Source organism: Ascaphus truei, chromosome 16 (genome assembly GCF_040206685.1).
Source record: "Ascaphus truei isolate aAscTru1 chromosome 16, aAscTru1.hap1, whole genome shotgun sequence".
NCBI classification, from domain to species: domain Eukaryota; kingdom Metazoa; phylum Chordata; class Amphibia; order Anura; family Ascaphidae; genus Ascaphus; species Ascaphus truei.
In genome coordinates this window covers 48,936,579-48,962,622 of record NC_134498.1, presented here as the reverse complement: position 1 = coordinate 48,962,622, position 26,044 = coordinate 48,936,579, and the positions used below count along the sequence as shown (strand labels likewise).

General features: G+C 48.6%; 1 protein-coding gene across 1 annotated transcript in view; it reads right to left on the bottom strand.

Moving 5' to 3' along the window:
- Positions 1-3,557: 3,557 nt before the first annotated feature.
- The window catches only part of NEXMIF (neurite extension and migration factor), a 242,231-nt gene continuing 219,744 nt past the window's right edge, over positions 3,558-26,044 (bottom strand). Inside the window, exons 2-3 of the mRNA XM_075573507.1 lie at positions 9,293-9,408; positions 3,558-8,371 (exon numbers count right to left, since the gene is read on the bottom strand). Of these exons, the coding sequence (XP_075429622.1) occupies positions 4,149-8,371; positions 9,293-9,368 (4,299 nt within the window). The 5' untranslated portion in view covers positions 9,369-9,408 and the 3' untranslated portion in view covers positions 3,558-4,148. The remainder of the gene's footprint in view (positions 8,372-9,292; positions 9,409-26,044) is intronic.

Genomic DNA, 26,044 nt, shown 5'->3' with positions numbered 1-26,044 from the left:
AACACAATATTGGCATTTTAATGCAGCATTTACTCCAACACTACCACAATGACCATAGGCCTCGGTCAGCAGCAGAGCAGGGGTTAAACCAGGGGTGGCCAACTCCAGTCCTCAAAGGCCACCACCAGCAGGTCAGGTTTTAAGGATATCCCTGCTTCAGCTCAGTCAATGACTGCACCACCTGTGCTGAAGCAGGGATATCCTTAAAACCGACCTGTTGGTTGCCATTGAGGACTGGATTTGGTCTCAACTGGGCTACACCCGTCCTGTTTTTCATACGCTAAAAGAGGTCTTTGCTTTTCCCTCAAAGTTTTGATTTCCATTTTTTTGTTTTAATAAATATCGATGACACACAAACGTTTAAAGGAATAAAGCGCGTGCAATTCCCCGGTGATAACGTCTCGTTCTCCAGTGTTTGCCTGAATAGGCTGCAATATACATTCATAAAACCTGTATATATGCGCCGGCGTGTCGCTGCTAAGCGCTTCCTGCTGGGAAGCCCAGCACATACTGTATCGCTCCGGTAGCAATGTCTGTTTCTTTAGACCAGGGAGGGCTCAACTCCCGTCTTCAAGACCCCCCGCCCCCCCCCCCCCCCAACAGGTCAGGTTTTCAGGATATCCCAGCTTCAGCACTGGTGGCTCAATCAGTCCCTGCTTCAACACAGGTGGCTCTATCAGAGGATTGAGCAACCTGTGCTGAAGCTGGGAAATGCTTAAAACCTGACTTGTTGGTGGCCCTCGTGGACTGGAGTTGAGCACCCCTGCTTTAGACGGTACCACTGTGAGGCAGTCACAGGCCCCACTGCATGAAACAGGCTAAGGGGTCTGTTTGTGAGAGTCGCCAGCCTGCAAAACTGGAGCAAAAAAACCACACCTGATTTATCCGACCAACGGAGCCCCACAGAAAGCCGTGGCGTTTATTCATTTAATAAAGCAGGTGCCGTGCGCATTTTATTTTCACATTGGCTTTGCCCGATGTTTGCAGCCAGGAGACTAAAGACCACATACAAATTTATTACCAAGCTGCCTCTCCTAACAAATGTCCGAAAAATCTTCCGTGAGAGCGCGGTCCGACGCCAGCATAAAATGATCGCGCAGTTGTATAATGATATTAATTTTCCTTGGCAAAGTGTGTTCTCGGCGTAAAATACGGTGGGAAAAGCCGAAAACGTGTTTCTCCATCGACCCCAGATCGGTGTGTTAGAAAAGATAACAGGGAAAGCAAGCACTTACATGATCAGTGTCTATTTCTACACAAAAGGATAACATTTCAACATTGCACACACTCCCTGATATGTATATTGCATTTAAAGATCTCATATGGTTTGTGTGATAGCTTTAGATAAAAACATCCGCTGGCAGCTGCGTGCGCTAATACCATTGGCGAAGCAGGTGTTGGCGCCGTTTAGTGAATGAGGCCCAAAGTGAAACATATCCCAGGGGGTCTATGCATCAAGCATATGTTATTAATGCCAAATAGCCAATCAAGTATTGGATTCTTCTAGCAGGAGATGTAACGAGCCTTCGGGTTTGATACTTTTGACACAAGTTCTTCGGCAGACAAAAGGTCAAGTCGTCTCAGTCCGAGAGGTTTTAATGCACAACAACGGAGGAAAAAACCAGCAAAAATCGCTGATGCGTTCTATAACAATATATAACTCCTCTAACTCCTTCTGCTCGTCATATAAGCGGCGCCATTCTACTTGCTATTCAAGACGGGCCAAAGAGGAGCAGATTATATTGGTATATTGGTATATTGCTGTTTTGAGGCACAAATTCTCAATTATGCTTTTCAAGTTCATGTTTATTGCAAAATGCCCAGCCTAAAAGCTTGATGCATAGACCCAAACTGATGCAAAATATGCCACCTCTTTGCCACTAAGCAATACAGGCTTTGTACCCGTCCTGCCAAGAAACTTCACCTCTACAGATTTCAAATGCCACCCTTGCTTGCTTAATCACTTCAGTTCTGAAAGGCAAACCACATGTGGCAAAGCTCTCCAGCACTGAAGAGGTTAAGGACCCCTGCATTGAGGTTTTTGCCCGTGCATGTTCCTTTGATGACGAGAATTTCTTGCATATCCAGGTTTTCATGATACGTACAATACAGTACTCTGTTTATAAACTTTAACGTGTCATTGATCTAGTTTACTGTGTGCCTTATGTTATCTACACGCCAAGAAACGAATCCGGCAAAAACGCCGCCCTGTACCCCAGGAACACGCGTGTTGTATGGAACCGTTCAGGGGCTTAGCTAAATTCAGAAAAACATCAGGATTTTAGCTCATATTATCTTAGTCCTAAAATAAAATTAAATATGTAAACATCCAAACAGTGATATGAACGCAAGTTACACTCGATTAGAACAGGCGGAGAAAGTAACTGTTAAAAAAAACAAACAATAAACCGTTTTCATTTAACGTAATCCCTTCATAGCCCAGGACAGGGGTGGCCAACCAACAGGTCAGGTTTTTCAGAATATCCCTGCTACAGCACAGCCGGATCAATCAGTGGCTCAGTCTTCAATTGTGCTGCCTGTGCTGAAGCTGGGATATCCTGAAAACCTGACCTGTTGGTGGCCCTTGAGGACTGGAGCGGGGCACCCCTGGCCAAGTAGTAAACAGCTTTGCGTTGGAGATAATGGAAAGGCCTTATTCAGTGATATGACTGTTTTAGGAAGAATCCCATATACATCTTTATAACATTTATATTAAAAGTCCAAGGTCATTGTGTTACAATGTGACTCTTCAGCAGCGAAAGGATTTAGCAGTAACCCCTTAAGTGCTGCGGCAGCCAAGAAGCACATTGTTCTGCACCCCAGGGAATAAGATGAAGGGGTCCCTCACTCCCCCAACATGTCCGTTTATCTGGATAGTGAATATTGATCACCTTTGGTCTGTCTGGGAATATTGATGATGTCACATTAAAGGTTTCCCGGCTCGTCACCCAACATTTTTTGCTTTCATCATTTTCATCTTCCTACCACCTTAAATCCATGATATGAGGTCAGTAATTATGGCACATTATCTTTTTACGTGTAGTACGTAGTTTGGTAAATAATAAAAACCCAACAGCATTCTTTCTTTGCGAGTGTCAGGTGCTTTTGAAATAGGGTGACTTAAAAATATATATTTGGAATGTTTGCAGTAAAGCAAAAGACTCAGGTCCGAAGAAGACCCACCAATGAGATGCTGTAATATATATTTATATATATGTATAATAAAAATATGTACAGTCACAGATTTGAGTTTGGCACAATTGTAGTTTTCCTGTGGGTTATAATAGTGCATTAACTACTGTACAACAGTATGACTTTAAAAACAGTCTTTCACAGAGAATACCAGATGAAGCTGACCTTCAAACAATTCATCACTATTCAAACCCTTGATTTTCAGCACTTAACAGATCAACGAAGCACAAGGCATACCATTTTCCCCCCCAAAAAAACAAAACATAAACATCAACCTTTTTTTTTTTTTTCGTTATTTTTTTCTTTTCTTTTTTTTAGGAAAAAAAAAAAAAAAAAAAAAGTCTTTTTCTTGAAAACCCCAAAAAATGTTTTTTTTTTTTTTTTTTTCTGCTTTTAAGAAGAATGTATTCTTGATTCCCTGCAGAAAAAACGCTCGGTGCCGCCTCGGCGATCCTGGTGGATTAGAAACGCAGTTTTACACATCTGGTTCTGCAATGCAGGTCTGTGTAAGCACAGCAGGGGGAGCGCAGGGACACGCCATGTGTAGCACACACGGAAATACACAACACGCGTTCATTTACTCAGACTCCACATTGTGGCTTTTCACTGCATAATATTTTCTTTTGTGTTTTCATTTTTTTTTTTTTTTTTTTACAAGTTGTTTGACAAAAAAAAAAAAAGAAGAAGAAATCTTTGTGTTGGAAATAGAGCGTAATAATGTATTTAATAAATAAAGAAAGCCAAACTGCAGAAAATAGAAGCTTTGTTAGTTTTAGTCGTTGTAAAACCCCGTCCAACTCCGACGTTAGTCATATTAGGTATCTGGTCATGCAAGGCAATGACTCGGTCATGCAGTTTTGTCACTCTTGAAGAAACATTTTAAGGGAGAAACTAAAACAGAGCTTAGCAGGTGCGAGGAAAACAAAGAAATGTGTTGGAGCCATTGCAGAGCAGCATTACCTCAGTTTTTCGAACGTGGCTGTCACGGAAGGATCCTTGTGAGCTTGGTCTACTCTTTTCCCTTTGCAGTTTTCATCCCGCAGAGATTTCGATGTTGACTTATGACGGTACAGCTTTTTGTGGGTTGGTACATTATTGGCTAAAATACTTAGGTTTCCAAAGTTCTTATCAAAAAAGGCGGAGTGAAGGTTTGCTCCATAACCTAGCGAACAGCTGGGGTCGAAGACCCCACACTTGGCATTGTTCTTAACTGAGCCCTTGTTTCCACTCTTCTTGGCGCCCCCAGGGGAGCTGCCATTTGCCTTCTTCTTCAACTCTTGTGGGGTCCCGGCCAAAATTTTAAGGGTTTTCAATTTCAGACTGTTTGATTCCGGAGACAGCAGGAGATCATGCATGTTGCTATGGCTCATAGGGCTGCAAAAAGGCTCCATGGAGGCCATCATGAACCTCTGAACATCGGCCATGCCAGAGGCAATGTTCGACAGAATGTTGGAAGGCTCCTCAAATTCCCTTTGATCATCATTTAAAAGGTTCCCAGTACTGGGATCCGACCATCCAGTGTTATTACCTTTATCAAGCGTCCATTCCCCAACCCCTGCCATGTGCTTCCCCGCCTTGGATGAGCCGGGTCCGTAATGTTGGATGCAGTCAGCTAACTCCTTGGTAGTGGGGGTTGCACTGTTCAATGGACCTGACCGGCTGCCAGCATTTTGGGTTTTATCACTGTTGGCATTTTTCCCCTTCTTGGATGACTTAGTGCCCGCTTGCCGGGGAGCCTTGCCCTGTGTTTTGTCTGCCCCCTTGCTGGACTTAGGGGTTTTCTTCTTGCTAGTTTTTGGAGAGGAGCTTTGGTTGGCACTTGCATTTCTGGTGGCAGATGATTTCTTTTTAGACTTTGACGCTTTGCTGTTGGTGTGAATAGGCCCAGCAGCCTCATCAAAGGCTGACAGGCATGGACCTTTCTCCAAGACGCTGACGGAATCTTCATCGTTGAACATATGGAACTGAAACTGATGATTATTCAGGGCAAAGTCATTATTATCTGTCTCTTGTGGGGGCAGCGCAGAACAGTTCCACTTGGTCTTCTCAGAACCATTCAGCACCCCCTGGGTCCCATTCTGGAAGCCCTTAAGGTTCCCTATAGACTTTACTTCGGATCCCACAATCTGAGGGGAGAGGTTAGGGGTGTCTGGTGGGGACATTTCCGAGAGGGAAGAGTGACGGAATTTATCCGGGGTGAAGTTGGAGATGTCCAGGAGGTCACTAGACTCCTTTAGAGGTGTGATTTCATCAATGCTCTGCTGGATCACAAGCTTGGGGCTGCAGTGGGCCAAGAAATCATCGCTGATCTCATCCTCACCATCCTTTTCACAAGATTTCAGGCTTAAGGAGCTGTAATTACTGGAGCTAACTGACAATGAGCCTACAGAGTCAAAACTAATAAGCCTTCCATTGTCTGTGCTAAGGGTGCCTCTTTGTAACGTGAATCGCCCCTCACCACTACCATAATGACAAGGCTGATAGGAGTCATCCTGCTGGCTCTGGCCGTCTTGCAGATATGTTTTGTGGTACAGCTGTTTGCTGCTGTTTGGATGAACCTGACTGTATCCAGAGGCGGCAGTGTCTGTGTCTGATGCAGCTGCAGAGCCGGCAAACTCTCCAGATATGATGGACACGTCCCTAAGGTTTGCTATGAACTCAGCTTGATTGCTAGGAGGCTTGCCATGCCACATGTCCGGAAAGCTCTGCTCAATTTCTAAATGGTGGGGTGACTGCTGCAGCTCGGACTCTGAAGGGGGAGAGAGCACACAGCTCTGTGCAAGTTGTAGGGAACTGAACTGCTTTTCTGTCTGAGTGACGTTGACTGAATGCTGCCCCAAGGGATGAGGGGCAAAGTATGTGATACCAGCGCTACTAGATGAATCTGATGCATCTAACAATGTCTGTAGATACCCTCCAGGGAGAACGGGTACATTGGTAGTGATGTGAGCAGATGGTACTGGCTTGCTGGGAGAGCAGGTGGCTGGTAGGAAAGAGGAATTTTTAGCATCATTATCGGCATGGCATTGAGATAGATGGGAACTGTCTGATGCACAATGAATGGTTTCCTCTTTCAAAAGAGACACTGAGTCCTGGATCTCTAAGGCAGAGTAGACCTCTGCTGTATCTGGAGTGTTAATGTCATCTTCTTGCTCCACTTTGATCTGTTTGCATTTCAACCTGGCTTCACTTTTGAACTTGATTCTCCGTATCACTTTTCTATCTGCGCCTTTGAGCTCCCTTTCTAAGGATCTGCACTTTACGGTGGCAGCATCTGCGATGTCACTTACATTTAATCCGTCCGCACAGCTTGGGGTTTCTATGGCTAATGTATGCAAGTCATTCAGGCTGGCATCATCTTTGCTACTGCACGCTTGTCTATGATCATAGGAGGAGAGGACCTGCCTACTCAGAGGTTGCTCAATGGTTTGTATCCTTTGTAACCTGTGCCTGTTCGCAAGTTGACCTTTTCTTTTTCTGGGCGGGACGGCATTTTCAGAACCATTCGGGTTGAGTTTTCCACACATGGCGGAGGTGTTCTTCCGTCTCTCCTCCCAGTAGCCCTTTACAGGCGCAAGCTTTTGGTATTTGCCCAGCTGGTCATCGCTCAGGTTAACTGTGGTCTCGCTGGCGTTGATCTTGCCAAGTTTCACCAGCATGTGCTTCTCCCCTTTGAACCTGTTGATGATGATGTACTTGATGATAACAGGGGGTTCCTTCCGGCAAACTTTCCGACGCTTTTTGGGGCACCAGTCGTCATCGTCCTCCTCTTTGGGGCCTTCCACGGCCCCCTCCTTCTTCTCTACTACTTTCTCATTTTCCAGGGAGTCCACGTCGTACAAGTAGTCGTCGCTGTACCTGACTTTCCTCTTCACCCTCAGGCCATAGTTGGGCTGGATGAGTGAGTGGGAGTGCTCACGGGACAGGTACCTGGTGCAGTCCTTGATGTCTCCCAGCACATCGTACGAAGACTCACTGTACGAGCTGTCATCGCTGAACTCTCCCGAGTCCTCTGCCGAGTTGACTGAATCAAGGAAGTGGCTCCTCTTGGTGCTGATATACTGCACCACATCCATGCTGCCACTGGTTTTGCTCAGGCCGGACTTCACCTCCTCCCCCTCCTCTTCATCTTCTTCGTCTTCATCCTCATCCCCCCAGATCCCTTCTTCCTCAAGTTTAAACTGGGAAGGGTCCATCACCCTCTTCTTGGCACTTTTGCTCTCCCTTTTGGTGCAGTTGGTGAAGACGCTGGGGAAGAAGTTGAACTGGGCGTCCTCCTGCAGGGCATTGGTCTTCTCCCTCACATTGTCCTGGAACGATTCGTACCTGATCTTCAAGGAACAGACGTCGCTGCCGAGAGTGGAGTCATCATCGTCAAACATGTAATTATCCACGTCCTCCTCTGAAAACAGGTTGACGGACAGGTCATTCTTGGAGCACAGGTCCAGCAGCTCAATCTTGCTCTCGCTGATGAACGACTCAAAGTAGCCCCACTCTTGGTTGGGATTGGCCAATAGTGCCTCGTCCCCGTTGCATTTGTCAAGCAGCAGCCCCTCATAATAGTTCTTCTGTGTGGGGTCCTCTGAGTCGCTGTCAGACTTGTCGATGTCCCTTTTGTCCGCCGCCCGTGATTTGTGCACGGGGAAGCTGAGTAGCTGGTCAGAGAGTAGCTGATCGCCATATCTCAGGCTGTCCCCTGTGCTCATACAGTGAATCCCCATGTCAGACACTGGACACGTGTCATAGTCCCTGCTTATGTCCCCTACTTTCAGACTGACACCCGGCTCGGGGTCCACCCCATCTTTCGATTCTATGAAGCATCCCAGGCAGGTCCGACTTTGCTGCATCAAGCAGTCGCCGGTCAGAGCCGACATGGACCCGGGCTCCATGATGGTGAAGGGCGTTTTCTCGCTGTCACTGGGCAATGACCAAGAACTTAGGCCCTTGGTGACACAGGTTGTCAGAGAAATGGCCTGAGCCGAGGGGTCACTGATAACATGTTCAGCTGCATCGGAGAGCCTCAGGGGAGATGGGGGGCTCAGGAAGCAGGGGTCCTTGGACGTGAGGGGGGGCTGTGGCCGGTGACAGGCATGGATGTCCTTCTGCGTTAAGGCTGGAAACGTGACAGCAGCATCTGCAGCATTGTAGGGCTTCACCCCCTCCTCGGGATCATGCGGCTCTGCAACAGGGGGGAGACACAAAGTGTCACACGCTTCATTCGTCTCACAGTGCAATGTATAAATGTATATACACATCAATACACCGTGGGGTACGCTCGCTACCATGCAAAAGCCATTAACGTTCGTTGGCGCCAGTCAAGTGAATGACTATTAATGATTGTTAATGACTTCTGCACTTTAGTGAATGGACCCCTAGGTGTATAAACTAATTATATTCCAATATAGATTGGATTAATGTATACATATCTGATACATACAGTACATATATATATGTGTGTGTGTGTGTGTGTATATATATGTATGCTGATTATATATATATATATATATATATATATATATATATATATATATATATATAGCAGAAAATATATTCTTTTGACAAGATTATGGTTCTTATTCAATATGTTCATCTTCTTCTTGTGCTGAAGATCTTATCTCATTCAAAATGGGGAGAACATTTTTTTTATAGCCTATATAACAAGGGTATTTTGGCAAAATCTGGTGGTTCCTGGAACAGCGGTGTTTTATTAGTGAAAGTGGGGGGATAATGTTTCACTTTGTTTTCAGTTACACAGAAATTGTCCGCTGCTGTGCACAAAAACTACAACATGTGTAAAAGTCGCATCATGCGTGTTCCCCTCCAGCCTCCGCTATTCGGATTTCCAGGGTCTGCGCATCAGGCCGAGAAAGTTTGAGCCCGATCAGAGCGGAAATGCTCGGAAGGAATTAACCTCTTCATTGCTTCACAGTACATTGCTGGCAATGCAGGGGTTAATACAATGCGCTTGTCCTTCTGGGCACGTAATAATTTCTCAGCGCACAGAATAAAATAGCCAGCAGGAATGAAATAACAGAGAAAAACTACAAAAAATAAAAATAAACACACAGTTTTGACATGTGCGATCAGTCGGTTTCCTTACCGTCTTCATTCACCCCATTACTGAGCAGGGTACTGGCTTCTTCCGTGCCAGAATCTTTATCTTCCTGGCCGTCCATCAAATTACCGTTGCGATGCTCACTCCATAATGCGTGGGACCTGCAAGACAAACAGCGCCCTTTACTCATTGGCTCAGGCGCATTAGCAGAAAGCAAAGCAGCTGTGCGTGGCCGCATGGCGTCCCATCCTATTAAACAAGTGGACAAAGCTCCTTAGGAGGAGGATGTATGATATCTCTTGGAACTGGAGGCGTACGCCGTGTGCTACAATGCCATGTGCTGCAGGACAAGTCTACGGGTTAACCCTCTCACTGCCAGGCAGGCACAAAGGCGTTGACGCGTCTGTAGCGCCACCAACAAGTCAGGTTTTCAGGATATCCCTGCTTCAGCACAGGTGGCTCAATCAGTTGCTCAGTGTTCAATATCCTGAAAACCTGACCTGTTGCTGGCCCTGACGGGCCGGAGTCGCCCGCTCAATGATCTTATCTTATCTCTGTACATGAGGCTGGCACACGAGAACCCAATTAATTGTGCAAACAAGGACAGTACGTAGGGGAAGTGTCCAGAACGGGAGAGCCCCATGTTCCCTCTCTGCTGTCAGTTACTATGGGGTAGGATAGTGCCGATCAGGGCACTATCACACTTTGATTGCATGTAATACTTATGCCATTCTGCGCTCTGTGTCACTACTGTCCCCCTCCCACTCCCCTCCCACCCACTCCCCCCCACCCACTCCCACTCCCCCCCTCCTACTCCCCCCCTCGACTTTTTACGAAACAGAATATAAATTGGTGCAAATTGGTGAATACTTGGGAGTGAAAGAGTCAGGTCTTCCCCACCAACGATTCTCGCGCACGTCGCACCTTTCACCATTGTGTCCAGTATTTTTGGACAAGCCACCTGGCCACCCCACTCCCCGTGGCTTCACAGGTCACATACAGCTGCCATTTAGGCTGTAGCTATGAGCCCAGGGTCAGAATTCCTCGTTTATTCTGTAAATTAAAGCTAAAGCCCCCCAAAACCCACCACAAGCCTCATCTTGTGATTGCCTTGCAGGACCCCTCGCCGATGAGGGGGTTACTCATAGATCGCCATTAGAGGAGCCTATGGGGGGTCTATGTACCCAGAAAAAAAAGTGACACAATTGTGGGACAACAGGTCGTGTGCCAGATGTAGCAAATAAATAATCCTATTATTGCATTCATACACAGACATATGTGGGAGTTGTGGTTCAAATAAAAAAACAAACGGGAGAGAGGGGGGGGAGAGAGAGGGAGAGAGAGAGAGGGGGAGAGGAGCAAGACTTTTCAGGCATTAAACATCCTTTCAATTCAACTTGGACCTTCACAGTGGTCTTTATGAGTTATAAGCCTCGTAGAATATATCTGTATATCCCACTTTTAAATGGCCGGTCGTGTGACGCACCTGTGAATAACCAGTCTATAAAGACCCCTTCCTCCGTCAGAGCGGGGGAGAGAACGCCTGCAGATAGTGTTACGAGGGGATTGCATGGCGTGGTTTGGAAGTAGAAGAGCAAAAATGCAAACAGCGCACCAGGGGTTAATAAAGAATAGCACAACACCGTGCGTTATCACAATTAATATACACAATTGCTATAACTAAATAGTCACAAGAGGACCGAGGTCACCTAATGTGTATATGAGGCTCAAAAGAGACAACAAACTATAAATAAAATGTCACAGAATGTATTAAATAAATACATGAAATGACTGACAAATCCCCACTTACAGTGTAAGTGTCCCGTGGTATTAATCACTAACATAACATCACTACTAAAATAGCACAAGTAAGACCCACAGTGAGTACAAACAAGTAAACCCATAACTCAGCTGTGAGACCACACAGGGCATAACAAACACAGACACCACAGTCTGCACAGATACTGACCGAAAGACTACTCTGAGCTGCCGTGATCTGTGCTGAAGCAGCAGTCCGGACTGCACAGATACTGACCGAAAGACTACTCTGAGCTGCCGGGACCTGTGCTGAAGCAGCAGTCCGGACTGCACAGATACTGACCGAAAGACTACTCTGAGCTGCCATGATCTGTGCTGAAGCAGCAGTCCGGACTGCACAGATACTGACCGAAAGACTACTCTGAGCTGCCGGGACCTGTGCTGAAGCAGCAGTCCGGACTGCACAGATACTGACCGAAAGACTACTCTGAGCTGCCGTGATCTGTGCTGAAGCAGCAGTCCGGACTGCACAGATACTGACCGAAAGACTACTCTGAGCTGCCATGATCTGTGCTGAAGCAGCAGTCCGGACTGCACAGATACTGACCGAAAGACTACTCTGAGCTACCGTGATCTGTGCTGAAGCAGCAGTCCGGACTGCACAGATACTGACCGAAAGACTACTCTGAGCTACCGTGATCTGTGCTGAAGCAGCAGTCCGGACTGCACAGATACTGACCGAAAGACTACTCTGAGCTGCCATGATCTGTGCTGAAGCAGCAGTCCGGACTGCACAGATACTGACCGAAAGACTACTCTGAGCTACCGTGATCTGTGCTGAAGCAGCAGTCCGGACTGCACAGATACTGACCGAAAGACTACTCTGAGCTACCGTGATCTGTGCTGAAGCAGCAGTCCGGACTGCACAGATACTGACCGAAAGACTACTCTGAGCTACCGTGATCTGTGCTGAAGCAGCAGTCCGGACTGCACAGATACTGACCGAAAGACTCGGAGCTGCCGTGACCTGTGCTGAAGCAGCAGTCCGGACTGCACAGATACTGACCGAAAGACTCGGAGCTGCCGTGACCTGTGCTGAAGCAGCAGTCCGGACTGCACAGATACTGACCGAAAGACTCGGAGCTGCCGTGACCTGTGCTGAAGCAGCAGTCCGGACTGCACAGATACTGACCGAAAGACTCGGAGCTGCCGTGACCTGTGCTGAAGCAGCAGTCCGGACTGCACAGATACTGACCGAAAGACTCGGAGCTGCCGTGACCTGTGCTGAAGCAGCAGTCCGGACTGCACAGATGCACAGCTGATCTTCCGTGCGCTCAGGCTTCCCGGCGATCTGGCACCAGCCAGTGGGCAGGCGCGCTGAACAGCCTCACGTGACCTCTACTAGGTTCCCAACTGCGTGCTCCGTCAGGCGGCCACGTTGGAGGCTGTTCGCCCGTAATTTAAACCCCTATGAACCAATGAGAAACGGCCGTTCCTGATCGCCTGCACGTGGATACAGCAACGACGCGGCTTCTCTCTGGCTGCAGATCAGAACATACAAAGTATGAGCCAATGAGGAATGGCCAGTCCTGATTCCTGCAGCAGAGACACAGATTCTCGCAGGCTGCAATGATAACAAAGGGTATTTGTCTGTTAATAACCCATACATTAATTCCATTGTAAGCTCTTCGGAGCAGGGACTCCTCTTCCGAAATGTTACTTCTATGTCTGATGCACTTGTTCCCATGATCTGTTATTTGTATTATTTGTTATTTATATGATTGTCACGTGTGTTACTGCTGTGAAGTGCTATGTACACTAATCTACTATATATTTCTCAAACCACTGTATGCCTGTCTGTCTGTCCTGTGTCCCTAGCGGCAATCGCATTGGACCTTTGGCCTGTCACTCTGCCTCAGGCCAATGAGATGGCTCCCTTGGCCCACCCGCCCCGGCACACCTCTCATTGGCTGGTGTGCTCTAACAGTGTCTCAAACACACCCCTGTGCCCCCCTCACCGCAAACCCACGCCTCCCCGCCGCCAAGCCTCCTACACCTCACCTCACCTCCCACACCCGGCGCTCTCACCTCCCACACCCGGCGCTCTCACCTCCCACACCCGGCGCTCTCACCTTCCACACCCGGCGCTCTCACCTCCCACACCCGGCGCTCTCACCTCCCACACCCGGCGCTCTCACTTCCCACACCCGGCGCTCTCACCACCCACACCCGGCGCTCTCACCTCCCACACCCGGCGCTCTCACCTCCCACACCCGGCGCTCTCAATTCCCCCGGCGCTCTCACCTCTCACACACCAGTCCCCCCCCCTCCCACCCATACACACAGAGCACGCTCTCTGCGGCTCACCTCACACAGGCCGCTCCCCATCCCCGAGAGCGCTCCTCCGGCTCTCTCCGCCCCTCCCGTGAAGGGCACAGCACCTAGCGTCTCAGCCTCGCCGGGGGTCACGGACACCGCCCTAGGTGGAGGAGGAGGGCAGCCGGTACCCGAAGGAAGAGGAGCGCGGCCGGGTGCAAGCTGAGGAAACGCAGGGGAATGGGTCCCTGACTCCCCCTCCCTGCCCCTTGCCCCCCTCCCCTCCCTGCCCCCCCTCCCTGCCCCTTGCCCCCCTCCCCTCCCTGCCCCCCCTCCCTGCCCCTTGCCCCCCTCCCCTCCCTGCCCCCCCCTCCCTGCCCCCCCTCCCTGCCCCCCTCCCTCGCCTCCCTGCCCCTCGCCTCCCTGCCCCTTGCTCCCCCTCCCTCCCCTCCCTGCCCCCCTCCCTGCCCCTTGCCCCCCCTCCCTGCCCCCCTCCCTCCCCGCCCCTTGCCCCCCCCTCCCTGCCCCCCTCCCTCCCCGCCCCTTGCCCCCCCCTCCCCTCCCTGCCCCCCTCCCTGCCCCTTGCCCCCTCCCCTCCCTGCCCCCCTACCTCCCCTCCCTGCCCCTTGCCCTCCCTCCCCTCCCTGCCCCCCCTCCCTCCTCCCTCCCCTCCCTCCTCCCTCCCCTTCCTGCCCCTTGCCCCCCCTCCCTCCCCTTCCTGCCCCTTGCCCTCCCTCCCCTCCCTGTCCCTTGCCCCCCCTCCCCTCCCTGCCCCCTCCCTCCCCTCCCTGCCCCCCTCCCTCCCCTCCCTGCCCCTTGCCCTCCCTCCCCTCCCTTCCCCTTGCCCCCCCTCCCTCCCCTCCCTGCCCCCCTCCCTCCCTGCCCCTTGGCCCCCCCGCCCTTCCACGCCCCTTGGCCACCCGCCCCTTGCCCCCCCCTTCCACGCCCCTTGCCCCCCGCCCTTCTATGCCCCTTGCCCCGCCCTTCCACTCCATGCCCCCAGCCCTTCCACGCCCGGGCAACGCCGGGTATATCAGCTAGTGGTGCTATATAAATAAAGACACATACATACATAAATGTGACAATACAATAAAAAACTATAATAATGTAGCAGCGTCCCCCTCCTTACCTCCGGAGAGGGGGAACTGCCCGCCGGAGCAGTGACACTATGCCAACAAAAATGTAAAATGCATATATTATATTATTCTATAAATGTCAAATAATGTCCTCAAAATGGACTAAACTATAATAAATGTGAATAAGTATTAATTCAATTATGCATCAATGTGATAGTGTAAAACATACTGTATCAATGTAAACATAAAGCATAGTGCATAAACCCCCACATATATTAATGCATCCATATTTAACATTTATACAAACATAAATACAAAATTCCATATTTGATATGTATCACCAGTGTTCGACAAACCTATACATTTGCTCGCCCCGGGCGAGTGGATTTAACCCCCGGGCGAGTAAATATTGGCCCAAGCAGCACACGTTTGGTACTAGGTGGCGAGTAGATTTTTTGGTGATTTGTCAACCACTGTGTATCACCATATGATGAAACACACCCACAAATTAAATAGTGATATAATTCTAATGCCAAAAAATATATAATAAAAAAGGGAAAAAAAGAATAAGTTTCAATCTGTGATCGAGTTAATACATAAAAAGTAACTAACACCATTTATACAAGCTGATGCAAACTGAAAACAGATCCTCATTATGAGATCTCTGTAACTGCAAACGTCGATATGTATCCCACGGATAATGTATCTAAGAAGGGTGTGAAGCCTTCTGGATATATTGGTCTAAAAGTATAAATCCTGAATAGTTCCCTTTTTATTAGACGTAGATCTGTATTTCCCAACAGGTCAGGTTTTAAGGATATCCCTGCTTCAGCACATGACTGAGCCACCTGTGCTGAAGCAGGGATATCCCTAATACGTGGCCCGTTGGTGGCCCTTGAGGACTGGAGTTGGCCACTTGATCATCGTTCATCAGTGACTCCTGAAAGAATGTGACATCCCTAATATAAACACATTGTTTGCATGCATGGGGCAGCAGCGATGGTTCCGTGAAACTGGGCTTACTTTGTAATAAATACCCTTCCTATCCGTGTGTTTGGTTTCCTGCCCCCTCGCAGGGGGTAACAGGTGCTGTGTGCGATTGCAGGGGTTTGCGCTGACATTCCCAGAGCAATGGGTTAGCATGATTAGCTGGCCTTGCTCGGGGGGCCCCGATGCAGGCAGCAGGTGGGGCTGCAGGCCGGAGCTGGCTCCTGACAATGAGATCCGTTCTTCTCCCGGCCTCCTCGTGGTCAGTATCACAGGTTAGCGTCACTGTTACTGCTCGCCAACATCACTGCACAAAGTGAACAAATCCCTTCCGTGCTAAGCTCAGAAACAATGTCATTAGAATGAGAATAAATTATCCTCTAGCACTGCAGTGACTACATAGCGTCCAGTCTCTTCTCTGCAGAGCTTACAATCATTTATTTGGATACCAGAGAGAGGCACAGGGAGATAATGTGCCATATATACTACAGGATTCCGTTGGATAATCGAGGACTGCCAGTATATAAGTAAGAATGCTGGAGAAGGAGATAGGCTGAAAGAATTGGGGAAATCATAAGGTATTAAAGAAAGGGGAGGGGAGAGATAAGAGGTGGATAGAGAAGAGGGGAAGAGAGATAAGGGGGAGAGAGCAGAGAGGGAAAAAGAGAGATGTGGGGGGGGGGGAGAAGCGGGGGAGAGAGATAAGGGGGGAGAGAGCTGAGGGGAGAGTGATAAGGGGGAGAGAGCTGAGGGGGGAGAGAAGAGGGGAGAGAGATGAGGGAGGGAGAGAAGTGGGGGGGGGGAGAAGCGGGGAAGAGAGATAAGGGGGGAGAGAGCTGAGGGGAGAGTGATAAGGGGGGAGAGAGCTGAGGGGGGAGAGAAGATGGGAGAGTGATAAGGGGGGAGAGAGATGAGGGGGAGAGAGCTGAGGGGGGAGAGAGATGAGGGGGAGGGGGATAAGGGGGGAGAGAGCTGAGGGGGGAGAGATGAGGGGGAGAGAGATGAGGGGCAGAGGGATAAGGGGGTAGGGAGACGAGGGGGAGAGGGATAAGGGGGTAGGGAGGGTGAGAGGAGGGATGAGGTTGGTTTCTTACAATTCCCGAGCCACGTGTGGTACTTTCAGCTAGTTTGACCCATTCCAGTAAATGGTCTTTAAGGCGTCTTCCAGGACTGGAAGACGTGTTACGGAGTAAACGTGCACATTGATGGCTCATTGGCTGGAATGGGCCCCAAGGCGTTTCCAGTGACACGAGGTGTCGGGTAGCATAGCCCTCCTCGTGCGCACGGACCAGGTGACTTGTACAAGGAGCGGATTGGAGACAGATTTGCACGTTACTCGGCGCCTGTCTTATTATTTACAGTTGGGTTAATGGCTGTTCTTCATTTCAAAACGCTAACGGGGACGAGACGCAAATTTACTCACACGATAAGAACCCCACACTGTATTTCCGGAAGCCATGGCCGCCACCGCTGCTTTTTCCACACACTGGCGCTACCTGCTCTTCGGGGAAAGAGACTTAGATCCCACAGAAGAAGGGGAATCATTTATAGCGTTGGAGTAAATGTATTTGTCTGTTGCACCGAACGCAAAATGGGGTTTTTATTCTGAAATAGCGATCTTCTTTACGACAATGCTATTTTTTTGCAATTATATCTAAACGCTAAATCAGGCCATATGTTTCTTTGGACCTATTTTTCAGGTTTATGCTATAGGCCAACTCCAGTCCTCAAGGGCCACCAACAACAGGTCAGGTTTTCAGGATCTCCCTGCTTCAGCACAGGTGGCTCCATCAGTGGCTCAGTCTTTGACTGAGCCACTGATGGAGCCACCTGTGCTGAAGCAGGGAGATCCCCAATACCTGGCCTGTTGGCGGCCCTTGAGGACTGGCGTTGGCCACTCCATTGACAGTCAATGACTGAGCCACCTGTGCTGAAGCAGGGATATTTCAGCCCGGCTCAGTATTTCAGAATTAAAATAACCTGGTGGCACACTGACACGGGTAAAGTGTATTTCTTACCATGGTTATAACCCCCAAATACCCCAGAGAATATTAAATGCCCAAATGGCAGCTAATTTGAATGCGTTTTCTTCTAGAATAACTTAGTTCCTCCTACTTGAAAGCTATTTATTAAAACTGCTCTGGATAAAAAGATGCATAGCATTATGAAAAGCCATTTGTCAGGCTAATTGTTGATGACAGGGTCCCCTTTGGAGAAATGGTTACTCCGTTATGTAATTAGGCGTCTCCCTGCCTGTCATTTCTGTGCATTACAAAGTGCTCTTGTGCGCCGCAAATACAAACGGCTTAAGTGAAGGTGTCGAAGAGATCAGATATATCATATCTCAGTTCTGGGGCTGGTTTCTCGTCCGTCTAATATTCAGAATAGTAAGATTTCTAGCTAGGGGGGGGGGAGGGGGGAAAGGGACCCAACAATTTGGGGTACATGTAGAAGTGATAACTACCCCAAATATAGGCTAGAATCCTAAATCAGAGTGCAGAGAAGCAGGCGCTGCCCACAGGGAGAGACACCTTCTAAAGAAAGAATGCGGTCATTTTCTTAAAGAAGCCGTCCAAGCTGCCACTTTTTATTTTAAAAAAAATTCCCTTTAATTTGCACATCAATACAATCCACACAGTGATAAGTAATTAGCTAAGTTGCCAATCGATCCGTTCTCCTGTGATCGATCAGCGAAGGTTTGGCTTGGGGGTTCACTAAATGGCTGCCAGTGCAGTAGAAGAGGACAAAAGATGCAAAGTTCTGTGGGGAAGATCATGTGACCAGGCAGTCACTAGATACAATTGGTGCACTGCTAGAGAGAGGGCAGGGCTCAAAAAGGGGTGTGCCAGAGCCTGTTTCAGAAGAGGAAGGGGTGTGACTTTGTAAATAGTTGCTATAGAAACAAAAAATGCTTGTTACATTATAATACATTAAAAATGTAATACAGAGTTGTTTAAAAAAAATAATAATACTACAAGTACTACAAGTGGAGTACCTCAGGGATCGGTACTGGGACACCGGCTTTTTAACTTGTTTATTAATGACCTTGAGGTTGGGATCGAGAGCAAAGTCTCTATCTTTGCTGATGATACTAAATTGTGTAAGGTAATAGAATCAGAGCAGGATGTAATTTCTCTTCAGAAGGACTTGGAGAGACTGGAAACGTGGGCAGGTAAATGGCAGATGAGATTTAATACAGATAAATGTAAGGTTATGCATTTGGGATACAAGAATAAAAAGGCGACTTACAAATTAAATGGAGATATATTGGGGGAATACTTGATGGAGAAGGATTTAGGAGTGCTTGTAGACAGCAGGCTTAGCAATAGTGCCCAATGTCATGCAGTAGCTGCAAAGGCAAACAAGATTTTATCTTGCATCAAACGGGCAATGGATGGAAGGGAAGTAAACATAATTATGCCCCTTTACAAAGCATTAGTAAGACCACACCTTGAATATGGAGTACAATTTTGGGCACCAATCCTAAGAAAAGACATTATGGAACTAGAGAGAGTGCAGAGAAGAGCCACCAAATTAATACAGGGGATGGACATTCTAACTTATGAGGAGAGGCTAGCTAAATTAGATTTATTTACATTAGAAAAGAGGCGTCTAAGAGGCGATATGATAACTATATACAAATATATTCAGGGACAATACAAGGAGCTTTCAAAAGAACTATTCATCCCACGGGCAGTACAAAGGACTCGGGGCCATCCCTTAAGGTTGGAGGAAAGGAAATTTCACCAGCAACTAAGGAAAGGGTTCTTTACAGTAAGGGCAGTTACAGTGTGGGATTCATAACCCATGGAGACTGTGATGGCAGATACAATAGATTTGTTCAAAAAAAGGTTGGACATCTTTTTAGATGGGAAAGGTATACAGGGATATCCCAAATAAGAAACATGGGAAGGATGTTGATCCAGGGATTAATCCGATTGCCAATTCTTGGAGTCAGGAAGGAATTTATTTTTCCCCTTAATGGGGTTTTTTGTTTGCCTTCCTCTGGATCAATAAGTAAGTATAGATATAGGATAAAGTATCTGTTGTCTAAATTTAGCATAGGTTGAACTTGATGGACGTATGTCTTTTTTCAATCTCATCTACTATGTAACTATGTAAGTATTTTCTCATAGAACAGAAGTGATTTATTTAAAAAAAACACACATGTAGGATATTGCGGGATCTGCATCTTTAACTGCGTCATACCGCTGCACTTGTATGTAAGTATATAGTTATAGTGCCAACAATGTACTCAGCGCCTTACAAAAAAAACCAATACAACACAGGGAATTATAATACCATATGTGTAATAAACATCAAATCAGACAATAGGAACGGAAATCCCTGCCCCGCAGAGCTTACAATCTAAGTGGTAAATTGGCAGACTCACAGAGACAGCAGGTGAGGCAATAACTGCAGTATATTCAGTGCCTGGCCTTGATGGTGGGTAAGTGCAGTAGATGGCAGTGCTTTGCCACAATGGTTGTTAGGAGCGACTGAGCCACCTGTGCTGAAGCAGGGATATCCTTAAAAACCTGACCTGTTGGTGGCCCTTGAGGACTGGAGTTTGCCACACCTTAAAATACTTCCTTGAGAAGGTATGTGTTTAAGTTTGACTTAACCCTTTGAATACCGGAAGGGCAGTGGCACTCGAGATTGCTCCGGCACGGATGACAGAGCAGAAGGAGCCCGCCTCTTCCTGTTAGAGAGCACGTGGAACGCGAAACGCGATCGCCCCCAAACCAGAGATTAGCTTACGATGTAGCTACAACATCATGTGGCACCCGAAGAGTTAAAGTGCCAGTCCCGGGTCCCGCGGTCATATCACAGAGATTATTCTGCTTTTTAATGTCCTATTTTCCTTTGGTTTTTATGAGGCTAAATTCCGGTCTCCAGAAAGCAGCGACGTTTCACTGGAATGAAGATGGCTGCCATTTCCCCCCGTACACGCCAACGAGATGAAGCTCGAGAGATGAATGTTTTGCGCGTTTCCCTCCGAAGCGGAGATTTCATAGCGCCCGTTTTGCCGCGATCACGTCTGCGCCGTTGTTTGGCCGCCGAGGGACCCTTCACCACAGCCGCTGGACACACCGCCGACGAACGTTTCATCAATTAGGGGGTAGTATTAGCGATTACAATTAGGGGTTTTGGGGTAAGGTTTTTAGGGTAGGGGGTAGCGGTAGTAGTGGGGTAAGGGGTAAGCTTATGGGTTTACCTTTGGCTGCTTCCAAATATCCTAGCCCGCTTTTTCCTGACCTCCCCATACATGGCAGAGTGCCTCCCCATACGTGGCAGAGTGCCGCCCCATACGTGGCAGAGTGCCGCCCCATACGTGGCAGAGTGCCGCCCCATACTTGGCAGAGTGCCACCCCATACGTGGCAGAGTGCCGCCCCATACGTGGCAGAGTGCCCCCCATACGTGGCAGAGTGCCGGCCCATACGTGGCAGAGTGCCGGCCCATACGTGGCAGAGTGCCCCCCATACGTGGCAGCGTGCCGCGCCATACGTGGCAGAGTGCCGCCCCATACGTGGCAGAGTGCCGCCCCATACGTGGCAGAGTGCCGCCCCATACGTGGCAGAGTGCCGGCCCATACGTGGCAGAGTGCCGGCCCATACGTGGCAGAGTGCCCCCCATACGTGGCAGCGTGCCGCGCCATACGTGGCAGAGTGCCGCCCCATACGTGGCAGAGTGCCGCTCCATACGTGGCAGAGTGCCGCCCCATACATGGCAGAGTGCCCCCCCATACATGGCAGAGTGCCCCCCATACGTGGCAGAGTGCCCCCCCATACGTGGCAGAGTGCCGGCCCATACGTGGCAGAGTGCCGGCCCATACGTGGCAGAGTGCCGCCCCATACGTGGCAGAGTGCCGCCCCATACGTGGCAGAGTGCCCCCCCATACATGGCAGAGTGCCCCCCATACATGGCAGAGTGCCCCCCCATACGTGGCAGAGTGCCCCCCCATACGTGGCAGAGTGCCGCCCCATACGTGGCAGAATGCCGCCCCATACGTGGCAGAATGCCGCCTCACACTAAACACTGTATTGGTTGAGAAGTTGCACTTTGTTTGTTAGAATAAATAATGCTCTGGTACCCAGGTACCCAGGTACCCAGAGAGGGGGCGGCACGGTTACCACGCGAGGGAAGTCACACAGCGTTCAGGTGGTTGGTTTACAGGGATCATTAGATGCCGCCCACTCGCGGCCGGAGCTGGGAATGTGCCAGGCTGCCCGCGCATGGCCATTACGGAAGTAATGAGCCTGGGAGATTGAGCAGTCGTGGCAAATGACACGATCAGGCCATCACAAACACGCTGGATTAAAGCTTCAGCTACTCAAGGCATAAAGATTCCAGCGCACGCGTGGGAGGAGGAGGCTCTGTCACACGGGAACACAGGGCTGGCTAAATTAGGGTTTGTGGAGAACGGCCAAAAGCAGAACAAAACAATAAATAGACATATATACTGTATATAGCGCCGGAGAGGCTGATAAGATGATTCCTGTGTGCTGTATATAGAACACGCAGCCAAGACCCTAACCTGTGTACTGCTTGCTCGAAGGTTAACCTCTTCACCTCTCCCTGGCTATATCATTATACCGATTATACGTCTGCTTAGAGAAGATCCAGGCTTTGTTGGCCCCAGTTTGCAGAATGCTGCAGTACCTAAACATGAGGGTTTGGGGAGGGGGGGTTGTTTCAGTACAGTACAATGGAATAATGAGCTGCAGAGGTAGCCAACTCCAGTCCTCAAGGGCCACCAACAGGTCAGGTTTTCAGGATATACCTGCGTCAGCACAGGTGGCTCAATCGAAGACTGAGCCACTGATTGAGCCACCTGTGCTAACGCAGGGATATCCGTAAACCCTGACCTGTTGGTGGCCCTTGAGGACTGGAGTTGGCCAGTCAATGACTGACCAACTGATTGAGCCACCTGTGCTGAAGCAGGGATATCCAGAAAACCTGACCTGTTGGTGGCCCTTGAGGACTGGAGTTGGCCAGTCAATGACTGACCAACTGATTGAGCCACCTGTGCTGAAGCAGGGATATCCAGAAAACCTGACCTGTTGGTGGCTCTTGAGGACTGGAGTTATGTTATGCTTGCATAGTTTTTTGTCCCCCTTGAACTATGCAGCGAAAAATGGGGCATTACAGGTAAATAATATGAATAACCATTAAAACAGCACAAATGGTGCACAAGAGGTTATTGCCTTTCGCGAGTCCTCTGCATCATACATCCAGTAGCACCCCAGGACTCTAATAAGCAAAATAAGACGGAGATCCATCAACTGTAACCTCTCCAGGTTCTAGGGGTGAACACAATTTAGGGCCATTAGTGAAAGGGGGGTAATTAATTTAATGAGCAGGATGATATATCAGAGCGGAAATAGCCTCCTTGAGACCTGAAGACGCTGCGATCAGAGATAATAATCGTAATCACGGCGCTATGTGTGGGGGCCGCACTTGTCATGTCTGGGGCAGAGACCTGCGATTTTCCATCCGAATTCTTATGAAATGATGAAGATTCAACTATTTCTGGTAAAATGTGTCGGAGAGAAATGGAACGGAGAATAAAGGCTAACACCCAAACCTGTAGGATTACTGCAGGGATAGCAATGAAAGTATTATATTCCCAATTTATTCCATGAAAATATAAATGTCGTGACTCTTTTCTGAAACATCATCGCCATTACATCGGTTCAAAAACGCCATCATTTCATATACTTCTCATTATACATTTCTCTGTAGATCGCAAGTTCCTTGGGACAAAGCCCTACACAAATACTGTGTAAGAATGTAGAAACCCAGTAATAAGCTGTTAATGGCAGTACTACAGGATGGATAACGCATTATTATACACACAGCTTCAACCCTTTGAGGACTATAACGACCTATGGCCTTGCAACGAGCGCTAGGCTCTAGATCAGGGGTGGGAAACTCCATTCTTGAAGGGCCACCAACAGGTCAGGCTTTCAGGATATCCTTGCTTCAGCACAGGTAGCTCAATCAGTGGCTCAGTCAAAGACTGAGCTACCTGTGCTGAAGCAGGGATATCCGTAAACCCTGATCTGTTGGTGGCCCTTGAGGACGGGAGTTGGCCGCCCCTGCCCTAGACAGTAGCAGGCACAATTAAAGACATGTAATGTGCACCCCTCTTTGTAAGAGGCTGGACCATATTGAAGCAGCTATCGGGGGCTCAGGATATTCTCACCGTCTTCTATGGTTGATCCTCAGAAGTCCGACACTTTTTCGGTAACAACCATCATCCCGAAATTGGGAACGGATGTTATTTTTCCAAAAGTTTAACAGGTATCCTCGAAAGCTAACGAGATGCTACATAAACGTCCGTTAGTCCGCTCATTTGCATAAGGCTAACGGGGCGTTATCCAGCAAGGGGGCCTCGCTTTGCTTTGTAACGATTTTCGTCTACGTGGCGCAGAATCGGAACTACCACGGTCCCACAGGCGCTCGTGGGACCAGGCCAGTAGGAGGGATTTCCCCCCAAAAAGTTGCAACCCCCTTTGCATTGAGGGTCTTTGCTCCGTTGTTATTTATCACCGTTTTGATAGCGGCTTTTTTCTTTTGTGTATTTCCCCCTTTTTCGCGGCTTTATTTCTAGTTTTGCGCATCTACCGTTTTTGTGTCTGGACAGGATAAGTATCTGTTTCTTTTTCTCTAACTGCATATATTATTGCCTTTTTTGTTTAGAATCCTGTTTGTGATACTATCCACTGTATGTTACATAATGTGCATTTATTAAAGACATTTCTATTTCTTGGTACTGCTTAATATTTACCCATTTATTCTCTTATTTGAACACCTTTTTGCACTGATAATTATTACTTACCCTAAAAAAAACCCACCCTAAATAGCCATCTACCCGTTGCCTATCCGAGCACAGCCGGGATGCCTTCCAGCACCTAACGCCAGGTATATCCACGCCTTAAAAAATGCTTTTTAAAAATGCGTTATTTCCCTCGTTAAGTTTTACGGTCTGCGGAGGTTGTCCCCACCTCTTTTACATATAATTAGCACAAACGTTCATTAAAGTTAAGCTTTAAAATACGGCGGTTAGCGCATCGTTACGGAGCTTTGCGGATCCCCGTTGGCACTTAACGATACGTTATATTTCCCGGCGTTCCGAGGATCTTTGCGCTGCGCAGGGACGCTCAGCCACAAACTGAATACGCCAGCCGTAATTATACAGCAAACCCAGGCTGTGTCCGGGGGATGGGAGCATTGAATGTATTCTATTTTCTGCAGATATGTGAAACATTTCTTGATCATTATGCCTTTGTAGTTATGCCTTTGTAGTTATGTTCGCTAAACCCCGTTAATTTCAGCTCTGGGGACCCCCTGCTTCCAGAGATACTGGGAGTGCCGGTATCTGCTGCAGTTTAAAGTCCCCGGTTACATGGGCCAATAGGAAGCCGCACTGGATGACATCATGGCTTCCTATTGGCCCGCAGGGCCTGGGATCTTTGAAAAGCAGCCGTATAGTTTATAGTGAACCCCGGAGTAGCTACCGGCACCCACTACGGAGGTAAGTACCACCGGAAGCAGGGGGTCTCCTGAGCTTAAATTAATGGGGTTCAGCTCCGGACACCCCCTGCTTCACTACTCTTAAAAAAATGGAGGGGAAAAAAAAATGGCTTAGATTGCTTCTTTAAAGTGAAGGATTCTGGGTATCAGGACTCCATGTAGCATGTCTGTCATTCACGCTTCTGTCTTGTAACATATGTATCCAATGGAAGAAACTTTTGTTTAAAGTAGGAGATTATCGGCACAAGCTTGTTAGGTTAGAGTAAAGTCACCGTAAACATGGCAGCTTAACCGACGCATAGCAAAAGGGAGAAACATACAGCGAGCTGCGCTACAATCAATGCCTGTCGTAATGTGTATCAAGCATCCCCCCACTCTCTATTATTATTATTATATAGTAACACACCCAGACACAATCACCCTCTCAAGAAAGTGGGTCTCCATCAGCACAGAGTGCTCCAACCATCATACATTGCACAAAACATACACCCAACATGGGGATCGCATCCCGTGACGAAGCGCCTAACGCGCGCCGCTCTGCCAGGCTGGGGGACACCGCACGGACCTTGCTCAGGCTTCGCCCTCGTGATGTCACAGGCGAGGCGCACCACATGCAAGCTACACGCAGGCGCCGCGCTATCTTGGACACACAAGGGGTTAATTGCATCAGCAATTATTCCACACCTGCACTTCCCCCCGCCCCTGTTTACCAGAGGACTGAATATGTCATGGGGCGATTCTTGTTCATTACCCTGCAGCTGTGTGCTGCCCTAACATTGGCTGCCGGTCCTTTAAATGCTCAGTCAGCCCTGCTGCAAACTGGCCTCACACACCCTGCTGCCCTGTTGCCGTCATCTTGCTTATCCTGTTCCTGTTTTGACCTCGGCTTGTATTTGGACCTCCGCCTTTCTGACCCTTAACCTCGGCGTGCATTTGGACTTCTACCTTCTATACCCCTGGACCGCATAACGACTATCCGATGTCTCCAATCCTAGACCACGGCAAGTACCTTGACCATTCTGACTTCTGCCACCCTGACCCAGCTACACGACTACCACTCTGCACTCTGGAGGTGGCTGCCCAATTGTAGGTCAGTGGTTACCAACATCCCCACCTCAG